Source organism: Telmatherina bonti (genome assembly GCF_933228915.1).
Source record: "Telmatherina bonti genome assembly, chromosome: 17".
In the NCBI taxonomy this organism is placed as follows: Eukaryota; Metazoa; Chordata; class Actinopteri; order Atheriniformes; family Telmatherinidae; genus Telmatherina; species Telmatherina bonti.
This window is the reverse complement of record NC_136615.1, coordinates 5,488,923-5,498,738: the sequence shown is the minus strand read 5'-3', so window position 1 is coordinate 5,498,738 and position 9,816 is coordinate 5,488,923. Positions and strand designations below refer to the sequence as shown.

At 49.9% G+C, this 9,816-nt stretch overlaps 1 protein-coding gene across 1 annotated transcript in view; it reads right to left on the bottom strand.

Moving 5' to 3' along the window:
* Window positions 1–831: 831 nt before the first annotated feature.
* Window positions 832–9,816, bottom strand: part of adamts6 (ADAM metallopeptidase with thrombospondin type 1 motif, 6) — a gene marked incomplete at both ends in the record, with an annotated part of 119,354 nt that continues 110,369 nt past the window's right edge. Inside the window, 5 exons of the mRNA XM_079256149.1 lie at window positions 832–941; window positions 2,117–2,273; window positions 5,689–5,865; window positions 5,940–6,144; window positions 8,864–8,993. Of these exons, the coding sequence (XP_079112275.1) occupies window positions 832–941; window positions 2,117–2,273; window positions 5,689–5,865; window positions 5,940–6,144; window positions 8,864–8,993 (779 nt within the window). The remainder of the gene's footprint in view (window positions 942–2,116; window positions 2,274–5,688; window positions 5,866–5,939; window positions 6,145–8,863; window positions 8,994–9,816) is intronic.

Sequence of the window (9,816 nt, the reverse complement as noted above, 5' to 3'; positions counted from 1 at the left end):
CGGAGCACAGCGGGACGAAGAGGGGAGGTAAGGCAAAACCGCTCTTCAGTCAGACAAAGACGATGGAGGACAGAGAACACTTTGGGAGTGTGTGAAGTCCGGGTGGAAGAACGTTAGCTTAGCCTGAAATAAAGAGCGGAACAAAGCAGCGTGACGCGGTCCCATCTCAGAAGCTAACCTCCTCCTCCAGCTTGTGTCTGGTGAACTGGATCCAGTGTGACGCAGGAAGAAACGGCTGTTCTGAACGGGAAGCTCGGTGATCAAGAGTCCCGTTCACATGGGGGGAACTACGGCCCCTGTCTGGGGAAGGAAAACCAGGATTCTCCAACAAGCTCTGGTCCTGGATTAACACCATGTGTAATGGACATGTAGAGTCTGGAAGGGTCTGACATATGACACAGTCATCGAGAATGGATCCGATCACATTACATTCCTTTTCCACAACAGTAGGCTGCCGTCCGACGGGAGCTCCAGGAAGCAGCATCTTCGCTCTGCTTGGACAATAAATATACAGTACGCTGATGGGATGAACTGGTCTTTACAGGACAAAGTGCACCCAGCCAAACGTCAGCACCAGTCCAACAGGTCCGGCTCCCCTCGCCTGGCCTCCGCCAGCGCCGTGTCCAGCACTTTGGATTCACCGAGGAAGACCAACAATCACATCAATAATTATTATTGGAATTAAAGTAACAACAGCAACAAATCATCTCCCGAGTTCCACTTCACAGAAGTGAAAATGAAAAGAGGAAGTTGGTGTCAGCGTTGTGCGGCTGAGCAGTGGTTTGTTGCGCCGGCGGCTCGGGTCTGCTGCCGTCTTCAGGTCGCCGGCGCTCAGTGTCCCTGGCACGTCTTGCAGCACATCTGTCGGAAGTACGCTCGGCTGCAGAACTTGAACTTCAGCACCAGCGGGCAGTACGCAACTTTATTTACATCTTTACACTCTGCAGGAGGAAGAACAAACAAACGATGCTTGTTTAAATCCATTCAGAGATTTTTAAAGCCAGCTCTAACGACAACTGTACGATCCAGTCTGCTCAGCGTGTGATTGGCTGCATGGCGTGCCCATCAAGCTGAGGTCCCGCCCCCTTCCTGCTGAGCAGCTGCAGCTGACGATCGTTGCTGCGACAGAAGTCGACTCTTCTCATTCGCTTTCCAGATGTGTTCATTCACCCCCCGTGTGTTTATTTACACACAGTGACGTGAATTTAAGCCACGTTCACCGGGCGTTAACCTGCATCCCGGACGGTAACTATGGTAACCGCTGCATGAGGTCAACGTGGATAAAATGAAGCAGCATATTTAATAAAAGATAAAAAGTAAACGTAAGCTTGAAACGTCGATCGGGGTGGAATAAAGTTTTCTGGACTCTGACGGGGGGTTGGGGGGTTTGGGGTGGGGGGGGTCGGGTTCCTGTCAGGAGACACTCTGAAGCTGTGAAGTGACAAAGTCTCAGCTGGACTAGCAGGAAGATCCGTCTGTTATGACTGCAGGAGGCCGAACGGCTTCATGGAGACCCCAGCGTCTCCCCCAGGCCTCGGCTGAGTAAAGCTCTGAAACTATACTTGGACTCACGGACCGAGACCGAGACAGATCCTGGCCTCGCTCACTCACTGGGCCGACTGCCATCTCTGTTACACACACACACAAACACACGCTCAAACGGCTTGCTGGATGGCGGACAGGCAGTTCTCTAAATGCCTTATCAGGATCCGAGTGTCTTCCCTTATTAGGCTCTGGCCTCAGCCTCCGCAGAGCCGAGTGAAGCAGACGTTGCCTCACTGCTGTCCGTAAAGGAACAATTAGCCCACAGCTAATCCCATTAGCAAGCCTGCAAACGCTGCTCACGTTTTCCATTCAGGCTAATCGAAAGGCCCGTCGCCGTGCATCTGAATGGCCATCCATCATGTGGAAGCATATATGGAGGCCTGTGTTGTGCTTTGACCAGGAGCCAGCCTCCCTGGATAGATTAATGGCAGAATATGGAGGTGTGTTGAGGTCAAGGCACAACCGTGAAGATGAAGATAGAGACGGTTTAGAACCGCTTTCCTTAGAGCTTTGCTCACACAACACAACAAGTCCTGAGAGTTTCTACGTGCCGCTCATTGCGTCATCTTACCATCGCCATTGGAGATCGGAGTGGCGTCGCACTTGCTTTCACACTGCTGCATGGTGGCCGGCCGGAGGGATTCTGCACACTCGTTTGACGGCTGACCGGTGTAGGACAGACACGTCACCGTCCTCATCTGCTGTCCCAGGCCGCAGTGCGCCGAACACTGCAGCAGAAAGAAGAGTCAACTGCGTTCAGACATGCATTAAACATGGTTCCCATGTGACAGCTGAGCTGTCCCAGACTCATCCTGAAATAATCCCTGCAGATACCGGATCCAGTCAACCCGTCGCAGCGAGCAGACAGTCACCGCTTCAGGTCCAGACCAGGTCCACTGAAGCCTGGTCTGTATATAAACACCCAATCACAAGTCTAAGAGTAATGTATCTGTAAATTGCATGCTGTATTACCATGACTTCGCTCTGTTTATTTGGCTGCAGTTTACAGTTAGACCACTAGATGTCACTGCAGCCTGTTTATGCTGCTCTCTGAAGACGGATAGAAAGCATTTCGTCCATTTTCTGCAACCTTTACATTTAGAATTTGGTCTGTTTTTGGAACCCTTGTGGAAACAATTCCTGACCGAGCAAACAGTAGTACCGCTGGAAAACTAGGGGGGGCAGCGTTGCTCATATGCCACCGGTAAGCAAAGAAGAAGCCGTGATGTGTCTACTGTCCACCGCCGTCCGCTGCACCGCCTCTCTAAAGCTGCATTTACTGTTTGGTTCTAAATACAAGTGATTTTTTAAAAACTTTTTCAAAACAATAGTTTGGACCAAGACTGCATTCGGGTCCTAGTGGTCCAGGGGGATCAGGTCCTGGTGGTCTGGGTGGATCAGGTCCTAGTGGTCTGGGTGGATCAGGTCCTAGTGGTCTGGGTGGATCAGGTCCTAGTGGTCTGGGTAGAACAGGTCCTAGTGGTCTGGTGAATCAGGTGGTAATGATCTGGTGGATCAGGTGTTAGCAGTCTGGGTGGATCCGGTTGGTCGGCTTGAATCGGACCAAGACCTGTAGGCGGACCGGGTCTGCTTGTTCGATCGGAATCAGGATTTGCATATCCGCCCAGAACCCCAAACTAAGCGAACGTTCCGAGCAAACAGACCAGGATTGGAATAAAAACAGGAATGTTACCGACGTTTGGAACGTATGTACTTATTTACGTAAAACGGACCTCGTGGTTCCATGAAACCATTTGCCGAAATATGAAAACAAAAAAGCAAAAACAAAGACAAATAAAAAGCAAATAGAAAAACAGATTGATTGAATAAAGTTTGTTTCCATTTTCCTTCCAGTCTTGTTGTCCCTTCCTGAGGAAAGCGGATCGGTACCGTTCACCTGTTTGGGACTTGTTAGGAAGGCATTCTGCAAACAGCAGGGTATAAAACGCGGGTCGGTCTGAGTATATCCGGCTGTGGCCATCAGCATGCGGTCCATCCTGGCAGGAAAACCCTGACATGATGAACGTTTGCCAGCGGCAGTAAAACCTCACAGCAGTTCCTTCACTCCTCCTCTGGAACAAACAAACAACGCCAATAAAAGCCAACAGCTGTATTTCTTCCTGCTCAGTCCACGCACATGATGCTGGAAACACACCTGTCGGGCGTCTCTTTCGTGCCTCAAAGCCCCCTCAGCACCGTCACCTTCAAAGATCCTCAGATCAGTGAGCTCGCATGTCAACTCTTCCCAATTAGAGGGTCTTTATTAGGGGCGGCCTGACAGATGCCATACGTCAGTGGTGCAGCTTAAGAGGGATTTAAACAGGCGACCTTTTGGCCTCAGAGTAGCTGGCACCAATCTCCCTTTTCTGACGCCACAAGGGAGAAGCTTGTAATCAAGGCCGAAACAAGACAAAGGAAGGAACACATCTCTGCAGAGCATCACAAAGCCAAACTGGTTGTGGTGACGTTGTCGGCTTGTCCTGCGGTTTTTATGCCCCTTCTAGCTGTTGACTGAACTGTTCGTTACTGAAACACGTAACTGGAACAAAACTGGCCTCCAAGCATCACAATACTGTTTAAAATTCCACTTTACATGAGTTAAAAAAACTTCAGTAATGTACGACGCGCGACATGTTGGCCCCGTCTCCAGTCAACCGAGTCAGCCGAGTGGTACGACGCCCAGCGCGACTTGTTGGCACTGTCTCCAGTCAACCGAGTCAGCCGAGTGGTACGACGCCCAGCGCGACTTGTTGGCACCGTCTCCAGTCAACCGAGTCAGCCGAGTGGTACGACGCCCAGCGCGACTTGTTGGCACCGTCTCCGCCACGCGAGTCAGCCGAGTGGTAAGACGCCCAGCGCGACTTGTTGGCACCGTCTCCAGTCAACCGAGTCAGCCGAGTGGTACGACGCCCAGCGCGACTTGTTGGCACCGTCTCCAGTCAACCGAGTCAGCCAGGTGGTATGACGCCCAGCGCGACTTGTTGGCACCGTCTCTGCCACGCGAGTCAGCCGAGTGGTACGACGCCCAGTGCGACTTGTTGGCACCGTCTCCGCCACGCGAGTCAGCCGAGTGGTACGACGCCCAGTGCGACTTGTTGGCACCGTCTCCACCACGCGAGTCAGCCGAGTGGTACGACGCCCAGTGCGACTTGTTGGCACCGTCTCCGCCACGCGAGTCAGCCAAGTGGTACAACGCCCAGTGCGACTTGTTGGCACCGTCTCCGCCACGCGAGTCAGCCGAGTGGTACAACGCCCAGTGCGACTTGTTGGCACCGTCTCCGCCACGCGAGTCAGCCAAGTGGTACAACGCCCAGTGCGACTTGTTGGCACCGTCTCTGCCACGCGAGTCAGCCGAGTGGTACAACGCCCAGTGCGACTTGTTGGCACCGTCTCCGCCACGCGAGTCAGCCAAGTGGTACAACGCCCAGTGCGACTTGTTGGCACCGTCTCTGCCACGCGAGTCAGCCGAGTGGTACAACGCCCAGTGCGACTTGTTGGCACCGTCTCTGCCACGCGAGTCAGCCAAGTGGTACAACGCCCAGTGCGACTTGTTGGCACCGTCTCCGCCACGCGAGTCAGCCGAGTGGTACAACGCCCAGTGCGACTTGTTGGCACCGTCTCCGCCACGCGAGTCAGCCGAGTGGTACAACGCCCAGTGCGACTTGTTGGCACCGTCTCCGCCACGCGAGTCAGCCGAGTGGTACAACGCCCAGTGCGACTTGTTGGCACCGTCTCTGCCACGCGAGTCAGCCGAGTGGTACGACGCCCAGCGTGACTTGTTGGCACCTTCTTCGCCACGCGAGTCAGCCGAGTGGTACGACGCTCAGCGGGTTCTCGTGTCAGGGTAAGATTCAATTCCTCTGGAAGCGCCTGAGTCCGGCTCTGAGGCACATAAACTTCAAACAGCTGCAGGATGTTTCTGCCTTTGCTGACACACCGCAGGCCGGTCGGACTCACAAACACCGCCTCCACGCACACACCGCCCGCCTGCATGAAGCTGCATGTGTGTCACACGGGGGTAATTTATACAAACTATTTGGCAATGCAGGAAATTGATCTGTGCAAGTTCTCTCTGTAAAATGTTTCCACCATCCTTTGCAGTTTGGAGGCTTCTGCTGTGGTACGGTGGCCTGGTGGTCCTACCTGACCCCAGTCCCCAGGGATCCAGCGAGGAGGAGGGCAGCGTCCTAAACTGCAGCGGATTCGGACCGGAGGCTTGTTGAGGCTCGGGCAATGCGTCGGCGGGAAGGTTTTGGTCAGGTCGCTGCTCTTGCACAAGGCGATGCGGTGCTTGAAGCCTGGGCCGCATTTAGGGGTGCACTGAGGAAGGAGGACAAGATGTAAGGAACAAAAAGATCATCCAAAGAGCTGAAGGAAACCAAACCTCGGCTCACCTCAGACCACTCCAGAGTGACCCACTTTGGTGGGCAGGACTGGTTGTTGCAGGACTCTCTTTCAATCGGGCGGTGAGTCAGGCAGTGGGTGTCCTCCAATGTCTCCTCCTCAGAAGGGCCGATCTTCCTGATGCACAGGACCGTCCTCGTCCTCATCCCGCCATCACACGTCTTTCCACACTCCGACCAGTCGCCAATAAACCACCTGAGAGGGAGAGGAAGTAGAACCTATTGCTGCTTGATGAACCTGGTTCAAGTTTCAAACTGGGAGAACTGGGTGCAGGTCTAACCAATTCAGGCTGTGATTTAATCTGTTGTTTCTTCTGTCTGGTTGAATTTGAGCCTTTATTGGAGTTATCTCGATGCTAAGAGCCCGAACAAGCAGACTTTATGTATGCACTGATTTCTGATCATTTCATTAGAATTAAAATCATTTCAGAGCGAGCTGCTACAACATGACATTAAATAACCTCCAGCCCTGATTAGCTAATGCTAAGTGTCAAGATCAGATGCTATTTAGCTTAACTAGCATGAGTTGAGGAAACTGCTAGCTGTGCTGACTGCATGAACAAAATCCAGAAACCAGGAAAACTGGTTGGACATGCTAGCAAGTCGTTAGCCAGGCGTTCTGGATTATAATCTGCAAGTTTACGATAGCCAGGCAGCTTGTCAGACGACGGTGAAATCCTGACCTGAAAGCTAACGTTAGTAAGCTGCTGTTGGTCAGTTTCAGTCTTTATGGCTCGTCTCTTATATCTTGATACTTTCTGTGAGTTTGCAGAGCTTCTTAAACTGGAAACATGAACATGTTTTTCTGCTAACTGCAGGTTTGTTTCCGTGTCTGAATCTTCAGACCGACATTTGATCGTTGGGTCATATGAGACGATGGATCACAGCAGCCAAAGTTAAACCCTCTTAATTCACCTGCTAAGAGGTTGTAAAACGCCTTTGGCAGTGATTCGTAACTTCATATGTGAACTCTTTTCAGCGTCACCTCTTGCTAGAAATAAGAAGCTTGACCACCTGTGTTTGATTGCTTTGGCATCTTCACCGATCCTCAGGGGGAAAGCGAGCATGTGTACAGGTGGAAGATGAACATGGGTTTGGTCCATAAAGCATTTGCTTGAATCACGTCTGGAGAAAGGAAGACCAACTGCATGTTTGTAACTGGTTTCGGAGCGTCTGATGATAGTTTGTGTATTGGACTGAGCGTTGGTGTCTCTGCTGGATTCAAGCAGAAAAAGTTGATTCGTATCAGCGGTAATTTGTTTCCACGCAATTACAGTCTTGCGTTATTTATTTTCACATCTGTATTGAGTGGACTGAGACGTGGGCTGTCTCATTTATTTTGATTAAGGCTGTAGCATTACATGTGTGTACTGAGTTACAGATGTGTGTGTTAAGAGAAAACAGCCATCCAGGACAGGCAGACCGTGTAAACATCGTTGTTTTAGAATAGCCAGGGTTTTATGGGCTCCGTTAATGAAAGCTGACACAGATGTTTGCACACGTAGTTAAATCTGTATACATTCCTGCAGATGATGTAATATCTGAAAGGCTGCATGTGTTTGGAGGCTTTTTGTTTTATGATAATAACTCTGCTGTGTGTGTAAACAGATGGATGAATAAGTGTTTAATTTTCTAGAAGTTAAACGCTCTGCAGCGTGGCATGACATCGCTTTGGATGCTAGCTTAGCATTAGCTGTACGCCATGCGACTGAACTGGTTTATTTGTGTCATTTGCTGACTGATTGTTTATTTTATTTAATTTAAATGAGTTTAAAGAGTGAATATGTTCTTCCTGAGGGAAGTTTAACACTACTCTCATGTCTGTATAATAAGTATACAGATACATTTGGGACTAGCTACAACTAGCTAACACCACATAGACTTGTTGACATAACCAACCCCAGTGGGTCACTGTTATGGTTGATTAAATAAATCAAAGAAAATAAATGTGTTAACAAGAAGTTTTGGTGGTTTTGATTCAGTGATTTAGTATATTTTTATTGCAGTACAAGTAAAGCTAGCCATTGATTAGCGACACACCACACAGCTATGATACCAAATGCGACAATGGAAAGAGACAGGATTCAGAGACTTTTGTCCCCTCTAGGCTGCTGTAGGAATAGACTCTTTTTGTCATTTTTACATTTTTCATTGACCCATTGACTGGAAAGATGGGCGGAGCCTCTGTGACATAACCTGTAGGGTTCTGAAGAGCTAACCTGAGGCTTGGTGGGCAGTTCTCACCGTCGCCATGTTGGCAGCAACAAATCAGCAAAAATCTGTTTCTGTTCCTCTGAACTGAGGAAAATACTGAAGCATTTGGTGTGCTGGACGGAACGTCTGGTCCAACATAGCCGAAGAAAGAAAAGCGTCATATGTAACTCCATTCAGACTGGACATCTGGCGTAGCGGCCATTTTCCTGCTGGTCTGACGGGTTTAACTGGTCTCGCTGGTTGGTAAAACTCAGCAGATCCCTGTTGTTTCTCTGCATCTCTCTGCATCTTTCTCATCTTCCTGCTGAAGACGGGTTCACTTGGACGTCCAGACTTCCTGACCTTCCTGAGAAGTTACAAACACGGCATATACATTATAAGAATTTTACGTACAGCAACGGAGCGGTACCGACGGAGTTCTCAGGTAGATTTCTCCTCTGAAAGCTTCTAGTCTTTGCAAATGGAGCTTTAAACTCGTTATTCTGCATTAACAACACTGAACAGGATTTTGTCTTTTTGCTTCAAAAACTGGACCTTCCTCTGCAGAAACTGTGCAAAAACGGCGAGAGGAAAATAATGATGTTTAGCGAAGAAAAGACTGTTTGCAGCCCTTTGCAGTTGTTTTGCTTCTACATGTTTTGAACCTGCAACAAGTTCTGCATGAGAAGTAAAAGGCTGATAGTAAAAAGCGTGCGACGCACTCTGGAGGACACGGCTCAGTGTTGCAGTCTCTCTGGTTCTCTGGGGGTTTGCTGTCTGGGTCGCAGTAGCTGTTCTGCACCAGCGAGTTGTCGTCCAGACGCTTGCACACCACCTCCTGCTTCTGGAAACCTGCAGATGGAAAAAGCGGTCAATGAGGCGGAACGCGGCTCAGCTGATCTCTGAAAAACACCGTGTTTGAGCGGAGATGGGATCGTTTTCAGTCTGTCGTCCATCCAGACGTGTAAATTCCTGATTCTTTGCAGGATATGTTGGCAAATCACTTTTACAGAGCAGGGAGCTCTTTACTTTGGCTCGTGGCGGGGAGAGTGAGGGCTACCGTATCGGTGTCACAAAATCCCACTGTGGGTGTGTTTGCATGTGCGTGCACGCCATACCAGCTCAGACCTGGGTCTGTCTGCACCCTCATGGGACGTCTCCGGCAGCAGACGCGTCTGGCAGATGTAATGAGATATGGATATGTGTGTATGTCTGCGTGAAGTATAGAAAAGTGAAATACAGCTGAATGGAATGGTGAAAACCACGGCGTGAAACACTTTCAGTTGTAAGGCTGTCAAACAGCGCTTTTCATAGATGTCTTACTACGCTGATATATGAAACAACACCTCGTTATTAGCTGAGCTAGCGCGACCAAACTGCTGCGTGATAAAATAATATTGTGCTGATTTAAAGCTCAGCACAGCCAGAGACACAAATGAGATCATTTGGATCAGCAATGCTAAGCTGGGAGCTGTGTGTGCTCCCAACAGCCTCAAACTGCTGCTCTGGACCTGGAAATGCTTCTTCAGAAAAACCCACATGCTTATTCAGTCATGCTTTTACTAAATATCACAAACCCTGTCCAGGCCACGCTTGGCGACTGGGAGGAAGCACTATTTATTGTTACATGAAACCCATTGCTTTCAGGCTAAAAGGTTTGGTTTAGTCATTCTTG